The sequence below is a fragment of the Lagopus leucura genome, unplaced genomic scaffold, assembly GCF_019238085.1.
Source record: "Lagopus leucura isolate 7727_CA_CO unplaced genomic scaffold, USGS_WTPT01 Super-Scaffold_100021, whole genome shotgun sequence".
In the NCBI taxonomy this organism is placed as follows: Eukaryota; Metazoa; Chordata; class Aves; order Galliformes; family Phasianidae; genus Lagopus; species Lagopus leucura.
In genome coordinates this window covers 3,069,437-3,089,713 of record NW_024962274.1, presented here as the reverse complement: position 1 = coordinate 3,089,713, position 20,277 = coordinate 3,069,437, and the positions used below count along the sequence as shown (strand labels likewise).

At 52.4% G+C, this 20,277-nt stretch overlaps 1 protein-coding gene across 1 annotated transcript in view; it reads left to right on the top strand.

Moving 5' to 3' along the window:
- The window catches only part of XXYLT1 (xyloside xylosyltransferase 1), a 35,814-nt gene extending 24,753 nt beyond the window's left edge, over positions 1-11,061 (top strand). Inside the window, exon 4 of the mRNA XM_042878155.1 lies at positions 9,904-11,061. Within this exon, the coding sequence (XP_042734089.1) occupies positions 9,904-10,300 (397 nt within the window). The 3' untranslated portion in view covers positions 10,301-11,061. The remainder of the gene's footprint in view (positions 1-9,903) is intronic.
- Positions 11,062-20,277: the final 9,216 nt, after the last annotated feature.

Here is a 20,277-nt window from a genome sequence, read left to right as displayed (position 1 = left end):
CTCTGCTAAGGAACATGCAGGCAGATGTTGCATATGCATATGCCAGCAGGTTGTCAAATGGACAAGCAAGTCACTGTTCCCAGGACATGTACTGGATGTATTTGTGATCTGAAGAGCAGCCTGGCAGCACACCTGAGACTCCTGAGAAGGTGGTAGGGTCGGCAGGGCAGGGCAGGGCTTGTCTCCTTGAGCTGGTGCTGCAAATGCCCCAGTAGCCGAGATGCTGAGGCCCCCACTTGGCGTAGCTTAGAAGGGAGTACTGGGTTCTGATGCCTCTTTAGAGGTCTCAGATCTTCCCAAGTCCAAGGGACTGGGGCTGGAGAGGTCACTGCTGTCTCCATTTCTCCTCCTTGGTGAAGTTATCACTGCTGGCCCTGGTAACAAAAAGACATTAAAGACGAAGGCATCTTGGAAATCAGCAGTGCTGGAAATTAAAGAAGTTCTTCTTGCAGGAAAGAATGTCTACATCAAAGGACACCTACTGACTACAAAGGACTGACACTTGAATCCTTTTATAGCTGCAAGGCCATTTGTCTTTGCTTCTGCCTAAAACCTGGGGAGAGCAAATAGGGTGTTTTTTCATAGGAGTCAAAGGGGTGAGAAGTGTTTTTTCTTTGTTTTTTCTTACTGTGGTCATGTGGGAGCTGCTGTAGCTGCGTTGTGTGCTCAGCCTCACAGGTCTTGGTTGTGCTCTTCTGCATGTGCTTGCACCTACCAGGGTCACAGACCATACTGCCCTTCCTGCAGCCCCTTCTGCTGCTGGAGAGAGGGGAAGCCTGTCACTCCTGCAAGCCAGGTGGACTTACAGCCACACGAATAACCAAGAAGGTAACCAGGGCTCAGCCAAAAGCCACGAGGGGTAAAATAGCCCTCAGACATCCATTACCTCGGAGCCTGTCACCTCTGGTGTTTAATGTTTACTAGAAGCTTAGCGACAGCTGGATTAAGTCAGTTTGTCAAATGTTTTGAGAAAAAGAGTTAGCCTGGGCTGTGAGCAGTCTAATGCTGGTCCTGCAGTCAAACTGGGCTGATAGATGTCTGTGCTGAGACAGTACATCCTGTACCCTCTCTCTGGATTTGAAAAGAAAAAGCAGAGTTGACAGCTGCCAGCAAGGTGGAGCTGCTGAATTCCCTACGTGTCAATTAGAGTGGTGGTGGTGTTTGTGATATGTAGGGCTTCACAGCTGCATGAAAACAGTCACCAAGTAAAGCCAGAGGGGGGTTGTAGCAGAGTGCAGGAGTGTTGCTTGGGATCAAGCCTTCTGAGTAAGGAAATAATCATCTCCAGAGGGCAGCTCCTTCTGCCTGCCTTCTCTCCTGACTCCACGGGCCCCTCATACAGGCAGGCTGCCCCAAACTGGAGGCTTTGCCCTTTTCCAGCTGCTTTTCCCCTGGGGAGCGGGGAGCTCTGCCTTTCTCAGTCCTGTTGGAGATGGCAGCAGTTTGCCTTTCTGTGTTCTGCCAGGCACAGTGACGCCTGTGCTGCCAGCAGCTCAGCTGGGAGGCAGAGCCAAGAACCTGCTGCACTTTGGGTTGTAAACCATTTAGAGGATTGAACTATCTGTAGCAAGTGCTGCTGCTTGATGTGAGGAGGAAACGATTCTAGGAATTCTTTGGCAATTACTACCAAGAAAAAGCCAAAATTACAGAACAGGCAGAACCTGTAAGGAATTGGCAGCAGAATTGATTTAAGGAATTCAGCATTACTTTCTGATATGTGAAATCCAAGAAGGCAGAGGTTTTCATTGCGTACATCTGTGCACATCATGAATATGTAGCACCCGTTTCACTTACTCCCACTGCCAACTGAACTTGCAGTGTCACTTATAAACAGTGAATAAATTTGGCAAGATCTAACAACCACAAATGTGCATCAATTAGCATGAGTGCTATTAATAATATTAGCACTATTATAGTCTCTTTTGAGATACTGGATGTTACAGACCTTTTTTTTTTCAACAATCACAATACTTGTGTGTGTGGGTAAGGCAGCTGGGATTCTCCAAGGCTGGGGCTTCTCATTCTTCCCTGGCTGAGAATTTTGTTGTGGTTTTGCTGTAGGATTTTCTGTTGGTCATCACACACAAGACCAGAGTGTCAGGTGAGCACATATTGGTTACTTTTCCTGTACTTGTCTTCAGCTCCTGAGTTTCTCAGTTTCTGCTCCTGAATGTCTCAGGTTCAGAGTCTAGAGGTAAGTATCACACCACTGGCATCTGTCCCTTCCCACGGAAGTGCCCACCTGCAGGAGCACTTGGCTGAGGAGGGATCAGGAAGGGCAAGGAAGGGCCACCCCCCATCATGGTCTGCAGTGATTGCTTGTACTCCCTTAGCCAGGGTGGGAGCAACTTTGCTCCTTCTGGGGACAAAGTCTCCTGCTGCAGGAGCTTCCTGCACTTGCCATCGGACCTTCAAAAATGGTCTCAGACTTTCCCGGAGTGTCCCTGCAGCTCCACGCTCCTTCAGCCTTCCAGCTCTTCTTTTTAGGTGCAGCAGCTGCCACCATCCAGCAGAGAGACATCCCCATGCTGCCCGTTTCTTCCATGGGCATCTGTTGGTGCCAGGTGGTATGAATCGGGTTTTTGGGTGCAGCTCAGTCCTGTGCTGAGTATTTGGAAGGGAGCAGGGCACTGTTTGGAGCTCCAAGGTGATTGGCTGAGGGCAGCTCTGTTATTTGCTGCAAGCACAGGCATTTCTTTCCATAGTGGAGTGTAGCAGAGCAGGTTTGCATGGTACAGATATCTGTGACTCTGTGCACCCCAAGAGAGGCTTTGCAGGGAGCAGGGCTGTGATACCTGCAGGGTCTCAGCAGATGGTGAAGCAGATGTGGCTGTTCTGGCTGCCAGGGCCTGGTGCCAGGTCGCATCTACAGGCTCCTAACCGGTGCTTGGTGGAGAAGGAATTTCCAAGGAACTGAAGCTCTTTGATAGAGGAACAAACAAACAAAAAGCAGGAAATTGAGAGGCTCTGCTGCATAGCTGAGATGTTTCTGGAATGGTGCATGGGCCAGCTCCAGGCAGTCTGCTTGGCAGTGTCCTCTCGAGGGTTCCTCAGTGCCCGCTGCTCCCCGGGGCTCAGAGGCAGCCCCTCTCCATGCAGGCAGGCTGCAGTGGGCTGTTTCTGGTCAGCAGTCCTCCAAGCAGGGCAGCATGTGCTTCACATGTTGGTAGCAAGAAGCATTGCACTTGCCTCTATTAATCACCAAATAATGACCCATGTTTGCAAGTTGTTACTAATCAGCCGTTTAAGCAAGGCCATTTTCAGACTGCTGAGTCCATGTGGGAATGTAATCACCCAGCATTGATTTCCTGCTCCAAGTACAGCCTTGCAAACGCTCGGCATGCTGACTGCATTCTGATAGAGGCCACTGCTGTACAGACATCATTTGTGTGCTACATGAGAGATTTATCAGGAAATTACTGGAGTCTCATTGAGGGACTTAGTCCTTAATTTTGTCAGTGTTTCCAGGTGATGGAGAGGCCTGGATTGGACGGAGGGCTGGGAGAACCCAGGCAGTACCCCAAGTGCTGGACCCTGTGGCACATCCCTGCATGAGCTGTGTTGCATGGCAGTGAAGCTGGGATTTCCTTGTTACACAAGCTGCTCAGCTTTAGCTAAGGCGCTCTGCACCAGGCTGGTACTGAACCTGTCTCCTCAGCTCCTTAAAAGGTTTAGCATTTGCACATGGGAAATCAGCAATTAGCAACAAAGGGCACTTTGTTACAAAATCTTCTCCAGCAGGACTGCTTGTGCTGGCGATGCCCCAAAGGGAAGGGGAACATCCTTTGGTGCAGGAGGGGCTGTGGGGCTTCTCTATGCAGCAAAGAGCAGGAGGAGGTCACAGAGAGGCTTCTTGGCCACATTTGCTTCTTGTGGAGGATGTTTTGGGAAAGCTGCCTCTGATTGGCAGTAGGGACAGCAGCACCACCAACCAGAAGGGAGATGGCAATTCTGTGCAGAAGTGGTGATGAGTTAAAGGCACATCTGTCTGCTCAGGAACAAATAGTGTTCAAAGGGCTGGCTCTACTCAAACAGCATTGCCATTTATACACGGTGTCACCCAGTTTGCAGCTGAACTGGCAAAAACTGGGCTCCTTTAGGAAGGCTTGACCTCTTACTCTTGCAGTGTTTTGCACAGTTAGAAGTAGCAAGATTTCACACTTGTTTTTTCAGCTGGTTTGGCAGGGTTGCAGCTCCATGAGCATCTCCCTTGAGTACAGTCAGACACTGTCTGTGGGCTGTGTGAGCCAGGGAAGAGCCTTCCCACAGCATGGTGCAGAGCCCCTGGGGGCAGGGTCTGTTCCGGTGCCCCGTGGCTTTGGTGAGCTTGCACCAGCTCTGCTGCTACCTTGAGGACAGAAACTGGGCCCTGTCTTGCAGCATAGCATGCTGTGGGTGGCTGCTGCAGCCATGCTTGATGCAGATGAAACCTCCTCACATTTGGTCAGGAGGCTTTTAGTCACTTCACAGCATTCCCATAACCGAAGAAGCCAGTGCCTCGGGCCCCCAGGCTGGGCCATGGCAGTGTCTACTTCTTTGTGACGTTGTTTTGGAGGCTGCCTTGTCAGGGCTGGTGGCAGGGGAGGCTGTCTGCACAGGGGGCTGGGCTGCAGGAGCATGTGCTGGGCCAGCAGGGGAAGTCCTGGTGGAAGTGTTTTTTATCTGGGCCCCGTGTTTGAATGCTTGGAAGTGCTGCTCTCCAGATGTTTCCTAGCACATGCAGGCTCTGTTTATAAAAAGCGCCTCAAAGCACAGCCCCTCCGTGCAGCCCAGGGCATCGGGCTGCAGATGGACGCTGGCGGCCACAGCCCCGCACTGTGTCTGTGTCAGGGGCACAGGGTCACGTTTAGAAGGATTTTTCTGAAAGGGCCACGGTCAGCCCAGTGGTTAACAAAAGCCTGAAATGCCTTCTCTTCCTTTTTCCTCCCCTCCACCAGGAAGCTGCTTCCTGCTGCTTTTCATCCCCACGGTGGCTGGGGTCTCTGGGCTGCCTTCCTGCCTTAGCTGGAGGCAGCTCTGCAGGGGGCAGAAGCAACAAACGGCCAAAGCCGGCAGTGCTGCAGCTGGGTGGGCACGTGGAGCTCCAACACCAGCACCATGGGTAGCTTTGTGCTCACTGATGGCCCCAACTCTGCTTTGGCCTTGTGCTGGATTGGGGTCTTCCCACAGAGCAGCCCTGTGAGTCCCGTCCCTCATGCACCATCCGTCCTGCTGCAGTGCCAGCCCTGCCCTGGGCAGGCACCATCCCGCCACATGGGCCTCATGATGTGCTACCAGCTGCCTTTCCTGTGTGTCAGGGGAACTGTGTGTTTTACACAGCTTGTCCTATTGTTGCAGAGCACCTGCTAATGCATTTTTTTCCAGAAGTTTCCATGTGTGTTTTCCCCATTGAAAAGCACCTGCAGACTCATTTCCCACAGGGAACATTATGCAGAGTACAGCCCAAGGAAAATCACAGGTGGCCTCCAATGCCAGCAGAGGACAGGTTGTAGCAGCCAGCAGTGCCCGCAGGGGACGGCAGAAGCAGCCCCTTTCTCACGGGGGTTCTTTGCACAGAACAGGTGCTGCCCGAGCCCTGTGCCCAAAGGAACGTCCTGACCTGTGCCCAGGCTGCTGCCCTGCTGTGGGAGCTGGGGCTGGATGTGGCAGTCTGAGGCCTGGTTCCTTAATGGAAAGTTATGATCTCACGATCCACTTCCAGGTGGGTGGAGGCATTTTTCAACCTTGTTCTTCTCTACCCCGGTCCCTGGAGAAGACAACGGAAAGCCATCCTTGGAAGGACAAAAGCTGAGTGAATTCAGGCTGAAGGAATGCTGACAGCAGCCCTGCCGGAACACCTTTCTCTCCCTTGGCCCCAGCACAGGGAAGGACAGCATGATGCTGCAGGCAGTGTCTGTCAGAGCCGTGCTGTGCTCCTCGCATCCTGCATCCCCGCTTCCCAGGGGCCCCGTGCTCCCCATCGCATCGTGCCGTGCTGCCTGCGTGCTGGGAGGCAGAGCACAGCTTTTGTGTCAGCCTGGCTGAGGCCTGGAGGAAGCACTGGAACAATTGCTGCTTGTTTGTCCGTCTCCTCTCCCCGCGTTGTTACCTGGATTAGCCATCACGGGGTAATCCACTGGGGAATGATGTTGCTCAAAACTTGAGTCATTTGATACAGATCTGTTCATGCTCTGGGCTGGGAAGCTGCAGTTTGCAGCAGGGTGGTGCTAGGGGCCACAGCTCTCTCCTTTTCCCTATTACAGCCAACAACTTGCAGAGGGTGTAATTTTGTCCCTTTGCTGGCAGCCTGGCAACAGCTTGGACAGTGTGTGTTTTTGGAATTGAGAAGGCACAGCAAATGATCTGTTCCAGTGCTCTGGAGCTGGAAAGGCACCTCCTTCTGGGGCTCTGCACAGCACTCTGCCAGTCACTTTCATCGTGTTTTGGGGCTGACAATTACTTTCAGGGAATTACTGAGGGTAAGGAGAGAGAGCAGAATATGCAGAGATGAGCTTGAGCCAAGCTCTGCTCAGAGCCTGGGACTGCACTCAAGTCCTCTGTACAGCACTCCAGCCTGGATCTGAGCAGCTCGTGAGTGCAAGGCTGGGTCTTGCTTCTGCACACTGAGACTCCCTCTAATGCTGCATCTAGAGGTCTTGCTTCCTTTTCCCAGGAGTGTCCACAAGTCACCTTTGCAGGACATAGCTGCTCTCTGCAGTGGCAGAGCCCCTCTCTCCCCTTCAGATCTGGATGCTGCCTGCGCTCTCCCAGTGAAGCAGTGAGCCCACAGCAAGTGCTCTGCTCCCTCTCCCCAGGAGGCCTGGAGACAGCTGTTCAAAGCTGAGCCTTCCTTCCAGGGGAAATTGGCACTTTCAAAAACCCATTCCATCCTGAATCAGATGAAAGGGAATGGTGGAAACACCCTGAATGAAATGAGAAATTTCAGAGTTCTGAATCTGAAGCATCTGAATGGAAGATGGTAAGGAAGAAATGGCATGTTACAGCTCTGGTTCTCCTGCCTTTATTTCTCAGGAAATTAAAACTGTGTACACAGACATCATTAATAGAACTTTCCACCAGGATCACTCACCTGTGCACTGCTGCCTTCCAGCCCCCATGGTGACACCTGATCAAGGCTCCAGACCCTGGGCACCCAGGGAGAGGCCAGAGGAGGTTTGCTTGTTTGCTCTCTGCACAGCCCTGGGATTCCCGGAGCGTTAGAGCTGAGCACAGCTCAGTACAAGAAAAGTTTTGATTTAAATTTTTTCCAGTGCAGGAGTACCCAGCAGGGCTCTTCAGGTGTCCCAGAAGCTGATTTCCTTGCATCTTCTTACAGCTGAATTAGTTCCGCTTCCAAGCTTGGAAGCATATTAAACCCTTAGGTACTGAATCCAACCACATACCATCAAATTCTTGTTTTCTGTGTAGGTGTATGGAGGCTTTGGTCTCTGGCAAATTCAGAGAGGTATCAGACATGCTTGATGTATTCTTTGTATTCTCAGCAGTGTTTCTCCCTGACAGCTTCATAGCGAGGTGGTGTAGCTTTGCCTAAGGCGTTAAAGCCAGAGTGAGAGAAGAGCTCTCTGCCTGGCTTTCAACAGAGGATGCTGCTCGGGGACAGCAGACCTTCTGAATGGCAGTGATTTGTGGGGCGGATACAACTCCAGCAGAAGCTGCTTGGGTAACAGCATGGGATGGATTCAATTCCTGCAAGTGGGAACAGCTTGTATATGGTGGGGTGTGCTCACTGCCCCGGGGCTGTGGAAGGAGCCAAAGACGTATTTGTGCTGCTTACTGAGGTAGTCTGATTTTTTCCCAATTGAATCACTCTCTTAGATTAATTCTGTGTGTTCCTAAACTCGCAGCACTCTGTTCTCTGTGGCAGCTGGAAATTAGCTAGTGGAGATCATGCCTGCCAGAGCTGCTGCATCTGAGCCTTTCCAGGGCTGCAGAAGCTGAAGGCAGTGCTTATTGAGCTAACGAAATGTTGCCATTGAGTATCTCGTTTTGAAGAAGAAATATTTCTACTGCAAACCTTATTGCACGGCCCCAAACCCAGGCCCAGTTTTGATCCAGAGTTTCCCTATAATCAAATAACAACAGTGATGCCATGGCTCCACTACCTGCAGTTGGTGTTAGGCTGTTACGGAGCGGAGGCTGCCCGCCTTGCTGCCGTGTGCTGCTCTGCCAGCAGCGAGGCTGGGCAGCTGAGCGGCATTTGGGTGTCCCAGAGCCGTGCTGCCTGCCCGGCAGCGGTCCCAACAATCCCGTTCCCCTGTGGTCCCTGGGCTCCCTGACCCTTCTGGCCCAGCTGTTGCCCTCCAAAGCACAGCGCTGCCAGGTGGATGCAGCTTGTCCCCAGCCACAGCTCAGCATGGCGATACTGGCACATGGTCTGGGCCGAGCTCACCATCCCCACACCACTGCGGCTGGGTTTGCTCCACGTTTGTCCTGAGCAGAGCCTTTGATTGAGCGGAGCCCACGCTATCGCCGCTCGCAAAGCCCTGCGTTGTACGTGGCGCAAACAATGTCCCTGCAGGAAGCCGGGCAGTCGGGCTGGGCCGCTCATGGGGCCGCGCTCTGCCGCCTTCAAAGCGTGCTGCTGGGAAGAACGAAGCTGCTGGCCGCTTTGGGATGCTGCTTTGAAGGTCTCCATGGGAACGATGTTAGCTTGGGCCTCCAAGACCATTTTTGGCAGGAACAAGAAGGCGCTGAGCTCGTTCCGCAGGGAGCTCCCGTCCTGCAGTTCCTTCCTGGAGCTGGAGGGATGCTTTAATGGCTCCTTGCCGTGTGAAGCGGTAGGGAGCGGTTTCTGCACTGCACACAGAGCTCATGTGGAGGGGCTGCGGCTGACGCTGTGGCAAGACAGTGAGTGCCAGAGCAAGGCGAGGCCTTCCCCTTCCTCACCTCCCTGTGCAGCAACAGTCGCAGCCTGCTCAGCCACTGTTGATGGGTGACAGAGATAAGGACGACTGTCTCCAGGAGGCTGAACCTCAATATATAAGACCAGATAATGTGGAAAATGTGCACTGTATGCATACTTAAGAGACACCAAAAACCCCTGGCTCAGTGTCAGGTTTAACTCTGTTCCTGACGTTTCCCATCTGCTGATCTTGCTAGTGAGCAACGCAAAGGGACCGGCTCTGCTGTGACATTTGTGAAGCCACATGGATGTCCTCAGGCAGGGCGTGGGGCTGCAGTCACACTCCACCAACCAGAGCATTGCCAGGTTGTTGGGCAGCAGGGCTACGAGGAGAACATGGCTGCAGGTGCTGTAGGTGAGGTGAGAACAGCTCTCCTGACACCGTTGGCTTCTTTTTGTTGTACTCTGCCCACTTTTGTTCAATATTTTTACCAGGGCTCTGGAGAGAAACAAAAAGTGCTGATAAGATTTGCAGCTTGCACATCAGTGCCTGAGACTGTCCTGCAAACAGAGCTGACCTGAGTGCAGCTCGCTCGAACACCTGGTGTTGCAGCAGAATGCCAGGACCAGGGATCACCTCCCTTGCCATGCATTTGCAGTGTGCATCCCAGAGGGCTGTGGCCCAGGAGGGGCTGGGGGCTGTGAAAACTGGTGCTGAGCAGCAGTGGAGCACATGTGGTCATTTGACCTAAGAAAGAAGGATGTGATTTCCTCTCCATGCACAGCCATGTGAGCAGCCACACCATTCCGTGTCCCGAGTTCACTCAGCATAGGATGCTGATGCACACAAAAGAGGCTTTAGGAGAGAGCAGGAAGAACAATTTGAGGTCTGGACAATATCTCATGCAGGAAGGCAGAGAGCAGCAGCCACAAGGGACCACACTGGGCGGGGGGGGCTCATTTCCAGCCTGCCCAGACTTTTGGTGGTGGCTGCTCTTCAGCTGTGCTCACTGACTCCGCTCTAATGACCTCCCTACTAAAGACCTCCCCTCTGTCCCCAGGCACACGTTCTGGCAGTACCGCCGCGAGAACCCCCAGACCAGGGTGGGGGAGCCCCCTCCTGACGGGCTGCCTGGCTTCAACAGTGGTGTGCTGCTCCTCAACCTGGAAGCCATGAGGCGCTCCAAGCTCTACAACCAGCTGCTGGAACCTGGCATGGTGCAGAAGCTCACAGAGAAATACCACTTCAAGGGTCACCTTGGGGACCAGGATTTCTTCACCATGGTGGGGATGGAGCATCCAGAACTGTTCCACGTGCTCGACTGCACATGGAACCGTCAGCTTTGCACGTGGTGGAAGGACCACGGGTACAGCGATGTGTTTGATCAGTACTTTCGGTGCGACGGTGAGGTCAAAATTTACCACGGGAACTGCAACACCCCTATCCCTGAGGACTAGGGCAACCCTTCCTCCAGGAGCAGCTGTGACTGCAGGGTCCCTGTACAGCTGCACAGGCTGCAGTGGCTGCACCAGCGGTACCTCCTGAAGCATGGCCAGCCCAGTCTGTTATGTTCCAGGGACATCCCTGATCCCTGGCAATCCCTGAAGCGTTCAGTTTCCCACTGCCTGTAGTCCCACCCGTCCAGAAGAAGGTACAGTCCAGTAGCTGGCACAGGACATACAAGATGCCTGGGCTTGGCTCCGTGGCTCAGCCTGGGGCAAGTGCACGGTGCCCCTCTGCTGCAGCCCCCAAGCACAGGGACAGCTGGCAGGCCTTTGGGTGACCTTGCTTTGGCACCTTGCAGGGAGTGCTGGCTCCATGGGTGCTGTGCCAGATTTGTGTGTTAGCCAGATTTCAGAGCCAGGCAGTTGGGTTTTGTTTAGACATTCCTTGGTGGCCCATTTCTGCAACTTACGCAGAGCATAAGTCTGCTCTGTCTCGAGAGCAGACACTGTCCTCAGGTCATCTTTCTTTTCAGCATTCCAGAAAGGCAAGAAAGCTTTAACGACTGAAAAGCTGCTTTAAATTTGTGTTACTTATGAACAAAAATTGAATGCCATATGAACTTTAAAGCCTTTCACTTGTTCTTCTTAGCAATAAAAGCTTTACTGCCGTATCTTGTCTTAAAAGCATTCAGCAAGCGTGTACAAATTGGTTCATTTTTCTAGCTTTGCCTTTAACCTTTTGTACTGTAATAAAGCTGCAAACATAAAACACACTTTGCTGTTTTTCTGTGGCACAACTGAAGTCCTGTGCCATGGGAGGTTTTGTGTTCTTTTTATCATGATTAATAAGTAGCTGATACGTATCTGTTGGGCAGATGAAAATGGTGCCCTGTGCAGCTTATCACCGTGCTTAATCACCAGTCTGTTCTGAGTGAGTGGTGCAATAAATTGTACCCTGCTCGGGCTCTGTGTTATCCCAGCATGCGTGTGTGAGAGTGGCGGTTGCCAGCAGGGATGGTGGTGTCAGTGTGACACTGTTTCAGCCAGGTGTTTGAGAAAGCTCTTTCCAGGCTGAAACCCACTGGTCCTGGGTCTGTGTGCCCAAGGGCTGGTCACTGAGCTGCCATGTGTGTGTGTGTGACATTTATGTGTGGAAGAGAGGGACAGGGCCGTAGTTACAGCTGAACCTACTAATGGCATGTGCAGCGTGGTTAGGGGGATCCTGGCTTCCTCCAACTGTGCTGTGAATGAACAGGTATTTTTGTTTGATGAGGGAGAGTTTCTCTTCCCTGTGATGAGGGCAGCAGGCTGAGCTGGGCTGCATCCCTAACCCCGTGCCCTGGTTTGGTGGAAATGCCACCAGGTTCCTGTTGCATTCTGCGGAGCTCTGCGGCCCTTCTTCCATGTAGTGCCCCTGAGAGAGAGCTGGAGTACAGGGCAGAGCCCCAGCCCACCACGCTGCCTCACACGCAGAGACAGGGCTGTGCCATGGAGCTGGAGCCAGGGCATGCTGAGAGCACTGCATTTCATCTCTCTGTACTTGGTGTTGTTCAGCACGCACGAGGAATTGCGCACAGAGCAAACAGTATCCCCTGTTGTCCGGTCAGCTTTGCTTTCAGAGCCGTGCTCGAGCTGCATGGGATTGCTGCTCGCCTCTTTGGCGTTTCGTAATGCTGTCAGTGTTTATTCTCTTACTCATTTGTACTTCTTTCCCATTTGAAATGATCAATTGTTGGTGTAAACTCACCTAGGGAGCAATTACTGTAAGCCTAACCCAAACAGGCGCTGGGGGTGATCCATTAAGCAATATAACAGCCCTCCCCTGCTCGCTGCTCCCAGTGGATACAATATTTACTTTTCAGCTCTTTGCTGTTCGTACCGAGCGCACTTCGGTCAGCATGCCAAGAATAACACAAAACATAACAGCAGGCTTCAGCCTTAAGATGTAGTTTCTGACTTTGCAAAACAAAAAAGCGAACCTATTATTTCTCCTTCCTCAGCAATGCCCGCAATGCCCTCTGCAGCGCAGCAGAGAGGGGCTCTTACCACCTCTCCACCTTCAGGAGAGCAGTGGGTAACCTTAACTCTGCCCCAAGAGGCAGCAGAAAGAAGGAGGAAAGAGGTGTTTGGGGCAGTAGGGCTGGCATGTGGCTTTTTTCCTTTTCACACAGGTTTTTGCCAGGTCTCTGCACTGCTTTGTGAGGTTTCACTTCACACTTTTTTCCCCTCAGACAAGCACCTGGCTTGGGGATATTTCAACCAGGCTATGTAGCAGCTCCATCTTTTACCATCATGAGCCTCCGTGGCTTAATTACTAACTGCTGACAAATTGCTGCCTGGTCCTGTTATTCTTTTCAATGCTGTCAGGGTTGGCTTTGTGAAATTCACTTGCTCTGGAACTTATTTATTTGCCAAGCTGCTGCTAATGGGGGAAGCACTTTGAGCAAATTACATCATGGAGATATTTCACGGGAATTAGCTTCATTGTACCTAAAATTTCAAAGTTAATTGAGGCACTTTGCCTGTTGGGAAGCAAAAAATAAAAGGAAAACCAAGACAAAGTGGAGTTCAGAGCTGCCAGAACCCACTGTGCTGCGGCAGGTTTCTGCCTGAGATCAGAGGTGCTTGGCTGTCGTACAGCAGTGATTTGTCACCTGATGGTGATGGTCCCAAAGCCAGGCAAGGCATGGACTGCACGCAGAGCCATGTTCATGAGGTACCACGTGGAGAATCTGCCTTTATCTCCTGCAGAGCGCTTCCTCTGAGTGTGTTTTGCTGAGATGGAAAGGCTTGGGGCCTTCTTCAGAACATATCCCTCCCTTGGAGCTGGTCAGGAACACAGCAAAGACATATACATCCAGGTATGTGCTGAGGAGAAAGGGGCGTTGTATTCAGAGCACTTATAAACACCAGCAGCAGAAGAGAAAAAATACAGAGGCACATGGGATGGAGCCCCTCGGACCAGCGGGCGCTGGCAATGTCTGGGACATCCAGCACAGTCCCCGTAGGAAATGCCCAGGGCACTCAGGACAGCTGACAGCCATGGGCAGGGATCCTCAGAGTGCTGCAGAGCCCTGGGTCAGAGAGCAGCACCACACTGCAGGGGTTAAAGCAGCTTTGCTCACACAAGGATGGTGCAATTTGAGAGATGCAATTGAGGAGAATAAGCAGTGTTTCAGTCTCCCAGAAACAAAAGAAATTCTGTCATTATGTAGCATTTCTGCTTGGTGGTTTTGGAAGCTGTTAGTGCTGTAGAAAAGGCAAAGGTGTCCAGCAGCAACTTTTGTTTGGTCATTGGAAAAGATGTGCTTGCCAAGCACTGCTCAATGCACACAGCACCAGAGCAGAAACAGAACAGCAGTGCTCAAAGGCCTGCGGGCTTGGGGGGTGCTCACTGGGAATGGGGAGATGGCTGGAGTAAGGTGAGGAGAAGTGCTGGTGCTGTGCTCTGAGAGCAGAGCCTGGCAGCAGTGCCAGGAAGGAGCCCAGGTGGGTGCACTGAGCAGGTGGGGATGCTGCTCCCAAGCAGAGCTGGCCTAGAAGGAAACACCGATGGAGAAATGGCCATGGGGGCCAGCATGCTGTGCCTGCCCCAACACACCGCTGCTGCACGCTCTCAGAGCAGCACACAGTGCGAAGCAGGAAATACCAGAAGTCAGCACTATTGAAGCAAACGCAATGACATAGGTTATCTTGAGACATTTACTTGTAATCATCCATTATTTTTCAGCAGATGCCGCTAAATTTCTTTTGCCAGTCATCACTGCAGTGAAGTTTTTCCAGCAAAGAACAAAGGTGATAAAAAATGCACAGAGTGTTTGATCTTCCTCTTCCCTCAAGAGCTATATGTAGTAGGATGCATTATCGAATAATAATAGGGGGAATATTTAAATAGCACCAGGGTGAGGAGGGAGTGCCAAGGCTGTCATATGCTTGTCACAAAAACCAAGCACCAGAGTGTTAATGAATACGTGTGTCAGCTAAAGCTGGGCAGGAGCAGCGCCAGGCGGGTGTGTGCCTGCAGCATCACCTGGAAATCACTCCCCTGGGAACAGGTGCTGCTATGTGCCATCTTGCAGCCCCTGCTGCCCAAGGGTCCCTGCAGCCTGTGCTGGGGAAGCAGCAGCGCTGGAATGCAAACCCTGCTGTCCCCTGAGTCACATCTGAGGCAGGACGGGAGCTGAAGCCGCCACTGGGCACTCAAATCAGCGGGGCAGGAATGCTGTGGGCAGATGTGAATTATACGTGATGGTTTCAGCTGCACTTATCCTTCTTGAAATAACTTGGCTTCTTGTGGATCAGTTGTTTGAAAACCATAATTGATACCCTCTGCGCCCTTTATAGTTGCCTGTAAAATACAGCCTTGTGGAGATGCAAGAGCAGGCGTGAGTCCGACCGGAGGTGCCCAGGGCTCAGCACAGCGGCGGGATGGAGGCAAGGAAAGCTCTGTTTGTCCTGCCCCCACCGAGGAAATGTCTGTCCAGCACTGCTGCTCTGCAGCTGGGAGCAGGCCATGGGCAGTGCAAGAGGACTTGGGCACAGCTCCTCACACACGGTCCGAGCTCAAACAGTCACAGGCATGCTCGTTCCCCCAAGCTCCAGATTTGAGAAACATGAGGCGATCAGCTCGTGCTGAAGTCCTGCAGAACTGCAGAAGGACTGTAGGACTGCAGAAGTCCTACAGTCAGGCATCCCTCTGTGCTGCAGCAGTAAGGCCCTTTTAGTTATGGTCCCAACTCATTTGCTTCTGTCTAATTTCTCCTTCAGAGAACAGATGTTGCAGCCTTTTGCACACTGAAGATCAAACTGCGTTATTTTTAACCAGGTCTCATAAAGAGGAGGAGCATCGTGGCCACCAGGGCCATGCTGAAGAGCTGAGCAGAGCTGAGTGTGGGGTGGCACAGGGTGTGAGCACAGCCTGGCCTGCATGGCACAGCAGCAGCAGCACGCGGGGCAGCAGTTCTGCCGAAATGATAAACGAGGCTGCAAATGATAAACGACCAAATTCCAAGGTTGGTGGCACAGGAGTAATTAATCACCACTGTTGTGTGCGCAGCGGTGGATGTCAGCTCCAGAGCTGCTCTGAGTGCAGTGCCATCCCGCCTGCCTGCTCTGGCTCAGGGTGGCTGTCCGGGGCTGGGGTGAGGCTGTGCTCCCCACATCCCAGCTCACTGCCCAGCCCGCAGCCCCACACTGCACACCAGGAAACACCTCCGAGCTGGGAACTGCCAGAAGAGCTCCGCAGATGGCAGGGCACGCAGACAGCTGGCTTGTTGTGGCACGCCTCTGCTCTTCCAGAGCCGAAAACATGAAATCTCCCGTCATCCCAAATTCTTTTGATGGTGAGAGAAGGCAACTGAGAAGTTTTGTTGCACAACCTTCAAGATCAGATGGTAATTAATTTAGAACGCTCTTTGTTTCCTTGCACAACATACAGGCTCGGCAATTAGCTGGAAGCAAATATTCCTCCTCGTTTTGCTCAAGTATAGTTTGAGCGGTGTCCCACACGTTTAGCATTAACATTATCAGCTGCAAGCATTGTTGAAGCTCAAACCATTTGCCTGTGGTCTGTTGTTATATGCTGAAGCATTCTTAATGCAGTCTCATTGCTGCCTGGGAAAGAAACCAGGCGGAGGTTTCTTCTCCTCTCAAACTGCTGTAACAAACAGCTGCTGGAAGCACTCTGGAGCGCAGCTCAGCGCAGTGCTAGGACAACACGGAAGGAAAGCTTCATGCAGGCTTTCATGCCAAGCTGTGTTGTTCCCATCCCGCCTCCTACGCGGAGCACCAGGTCCCCTCCCGCGCTGCTCAGCGTTGCTCCCCAGTGGTTTCTCAGATTGCATTGGCTTTCTCCTGTTCAAACAAGGCAGGTTATATAAGAGCCATGTCTTCAGGATAGGCCCTTGCACACAGCAGCTGGCTCCCAGCAAAACATAACTGGTGTGAGCAGAGGCTCACTGCATGACCTGTGCTCGCTGGGGAAGAAGTTTGGATAGGCCAGAGATCTTCAGTCAACACACATTTTATGATAGACAAAAAGATTGCAGAGAGCCAAGTGAGCAGTGATAACTGCTTCTCACAGAGAGGGCAGCTAATCCCAGAGGCCTCTGCTATTTTCCCCCCTTCAGAATGAGGGGAGGTGAAATTACCTGCCAGCACCTCCACTGTTCAATCCTGAGAGCTGGAGAGCAAACCAAGGACGTGGTGCTGTCTGTGCTGATGCCCGTGAGCAATTTCAGCACCAAAGAAACTCTTCTCTTGTCTGGGAGTCTGTGCATCAGAAGTCTTTGGGTAGAAATCAAAGAGCAAAACAAAACTAAGTCACCCAAGCAAGGAGTGGTGCAGAGCCCATTGCTGGCCAATGCCTGGGCTGCACCTGGGCAGATCCGAGGTGAGGCCATACTGGCTTGGAGCACCTTCTTGGTTAGGCAGATTAGATAATCATCATCTTTAACCCCTGTACTTGGGGGTTTTGGGATCTGGACATCTGCTGCTGCAAGTTCAAACATTTGCTCCTGTTTTCCAGGCCATGCCACAGCTGGGTCCCACTCAGCACAGTGCATGCTGCATGAGGAGAGCATTAGCTGCGCCTGCAGCATGGATTTATGCTCACCATCTCTGAACTTACTGCTCCAGAGGGAAAAATGATAGCATGAAAGATAATATCTGCTGGCAGCTTTTGCACCAGCCGGAAGGAGGCATGAATTGTCTCCAATAGTTATTGGCCATGCTTATGATGCAGAGGCTTCACTCAAGATGTGGTGGGACATAGGCTTTTTACACATTAAATGTTAAAAGGTAGGATCAGCTTTCACAGTAATTTAAGGCTGATGTTTGTTCCTGCCTTACTCTTGCTTCCCAAGTGTACCAAGGGGTACATGCCATCTTTTTGGGAGGCTTATTATTAGACTTCATAAGAAAAAGGCTTTAAACAGTCCCACCGTTTCCTTCATTCGCTGGACTGTTTTCATTCAGCACACAGTCCATAGTGTTGGGTGTCCTGCCTGCCCTGCAGTGGACATGCAGCTCTGGGATGTGAGCAAGTGCAGAAGGCTGAGAGCCCATCTCTCATGTACGCCTTTCCCTTTGCTGTGCCCTCAACAAGGCTTCTCACACCCAAGGTCCGCCCCACAGTCTGGCCTGGCCCCTCTCCTGGAGCACACTGGCTGTGACCTCGGCAGCAGCGCTTCCTGGCAATCAGCAGCCAGCGGCTAATTAGCACTGCAGGGCCGAGCCTGCCGCCAGGAAGGGCCCACGCATAAGCTGGTGCTGGGAAGCACCGCGGGTGCTCGCCAAGTGGGCCCCTGCAGGGCAGGGAGAAGAGGGTAACGTGCTGTGCCCCAGCTGGGCGGCAGAAGGCCATCCCTGTGTCGTCGGCGTCCCGCTGCTGGGCTCCTCCATACCACCAGCCGCCTCTGCCGGCCACCTGGGAGGCAGTGGTGTGAGGTCTGACCATGGGGTCTGCCAGCAGTCAGCCCAGCCCACACCTGAGGCCGTACAGAGAGCTGCTGCAGCACCAGCACGTAGAGCCTGCAGTCACACACAGATGACAGAGAAGGCAGTGGCCACCGCCAGGCCGTGTTCATCACCCACCTGTAATTGCCTTTAAACGTGAGCACAGCTACTTCCCATTGGCAGCTCATGTTCATTTCCCTTGGTGGGTCTTTAATCATGCTCCTGACAGTCACCCTCTTAACCACCCTTCTATTTCTGGCATGCATGTCAAAGATGACAGGATATTCATCAACCAGGTATTCCTTATTGCTACTTATGATTTATTTTCTCCCCAGCAACCAGAGCTACTCTGCCAGGGCCCGGGCACTCGCAGCGCTCACTGCAGGGCTGCAGTGGTGTGAAATTTCAGGTTGGATTTTAAAAAAAATCTGCTTTTTCCAGGAGAGTGGTGATGCACTGGCACAGACTGCCCACGGAGGTGGTGGGGTCACCATCCCTGGAGGTTCAGTTGTGGAGACACGGCACTGAGGGTTGTGGGCAGTATTGGTGGTAAACAGATGGTTGGATTGGATGATCTTAGAGATCTTTTCCAACCTTAGTGATACTGTGACTGGGAGGAGTGAGAATCAGTCCTCAGCTGTATCAGCTCCAGCACTCCCTCCCTCCCAGCTCACACTGCCAAGCACCTTACACACACACAGCTCACTCCATCAGCGCTGTCACAAATTTGACCACTATGGGTAATATTAACAACACAGGGGCCAAGATCTCTTTTCCATAGTGCTGCACTAATTGACTCTGATTACATTTCCTCACTTCAGGACTGCATCCATTAGCCCTGGCGGCCGCCACCCCATCCCTCTGTGCAGCTGGGTGCCAGTGGGGCTGCACCGATGTGGGACATCCTGTTTACTTGCAGGCGGTAATGGCAGGTCGTCATCCCAGCACCTGGGGACACCCATTAGCCGACTCCTCACCCACTCCTTTACACTCTGCCATGTGTCAGAGCTGCTGATTTGAAAATCCGAGCTCGGCAGCTATTGTTCAACATCTTCCTGAAGCCGTCGTAGGGTGGGAAGTGTTTTATAGCTATTATATTTTATAATGTGCTGTATTGTTTGGCTTTTGCCCTCCAAACACTGAACAGAAATACTTATTGAGTACCTCTCCTTCTTACGGGATTCGTCATCCCCTGGATGGGCCGGCAGAGGCTTTTTCTCGTGCGCACCGCTCCTTCCTTCGGCGCGATGTGCTGCCCTGTGCTGTGAACTCACGCCCTTCACCCTGTTCTATTTAGGCAGCTGCCTTACTGCATGGATCTCGTGCTTGGATGGACACAATCACAGCCCCACACCATCAGCCCGCCGCGGCTGTTTCCTTTTGTTCAGCGCAAGAACAACATGATGCTCTGCTCCCCGCTGAGCTCAAGCTGGGGTCAGTGCCCCTCCCTGCCCCGCTGGGACACCACCAGGAAACACATTCAGCTTCCAGCACAAGGAAGAGCACACAAAGAATGTAGGAGTCATCACCCCAGCTGCAGGGAGCAGCGTTACAACTTGGTCATCTCTAGCTCACGTGCACCCTAATGGAGGCGCGGACCTTTTATCCAAGCACAAGCAATGACAGCTTGGTTAGTTTGTGTTTGCAAAATCGCTCTCCACGCACAGCCCACGGGGCAGGGTGCAAGCAGGGACACCTCCTTGCCTTGGCTCCAACAGTACCACTGCTGGTGCACCTGAGCAGCTGCCATCGGAGCGGACAGGCTGAGGCAAGATGCATGCATCACTTAATTCCTTCTCTGTAAGTGATCAAATAGGAAACTTGCTTTTTAATTGCGCATTCTTTGAAGGAGGCCACTGCGTGGCTGGGACATGGTGCAGTTTGTGTGTCACCTGAGAGCTGTGCTGGCAGCTATTTGGAGAGGTTGGGGAACAGTGAGCTCTGTGGCCACGCTCACTCCAGCAGATTCACAGGCTGCCTCATACCCCAACCACCCGTGCCAACCCCTCCACATCCACCAGCACATCCCAGGCCATGTGCAGGGAGCACTGAAGCCAGGGCTGCCCATCATCAGATAGGTCTGGCTTGCCCCTTGTGCCCTGAGGTGCTTCCAGCAGGACTAAGCAGGAGCTCCTATGCTGCATTTGCTGCTATCTCATGGGGCTTGTGCAGGGGCTGGCTCGGTGTGAAAAAGGAAATAGGAAGGCACCCTGGAGAAGATTACATCCCAGAGCATATAGTGCTGCTTCCTAGCTACAGCCCCGTGCCCCACAGCCCTAGCTGTGGTGATGGTCTGTGGGTATAAATAGCACAAAATCAGCTAATACTAAGATGATGGAAAGCAAATCTGGCTAGCACAAGAGCTTTTCTGCCCCAGGCAGCTGCTAACAAGCATGTATAGCTGACAGCTACCCTAACACCCAACCCTAACACAACTCACCTGTGCATTGCCCTGCTGGCTTTTTTATTGGGCATCCATGGGCTTTGTCCTGTGATTCACCCAGCTGGTCCTGGCTAGGCTACTTAGGTGATGA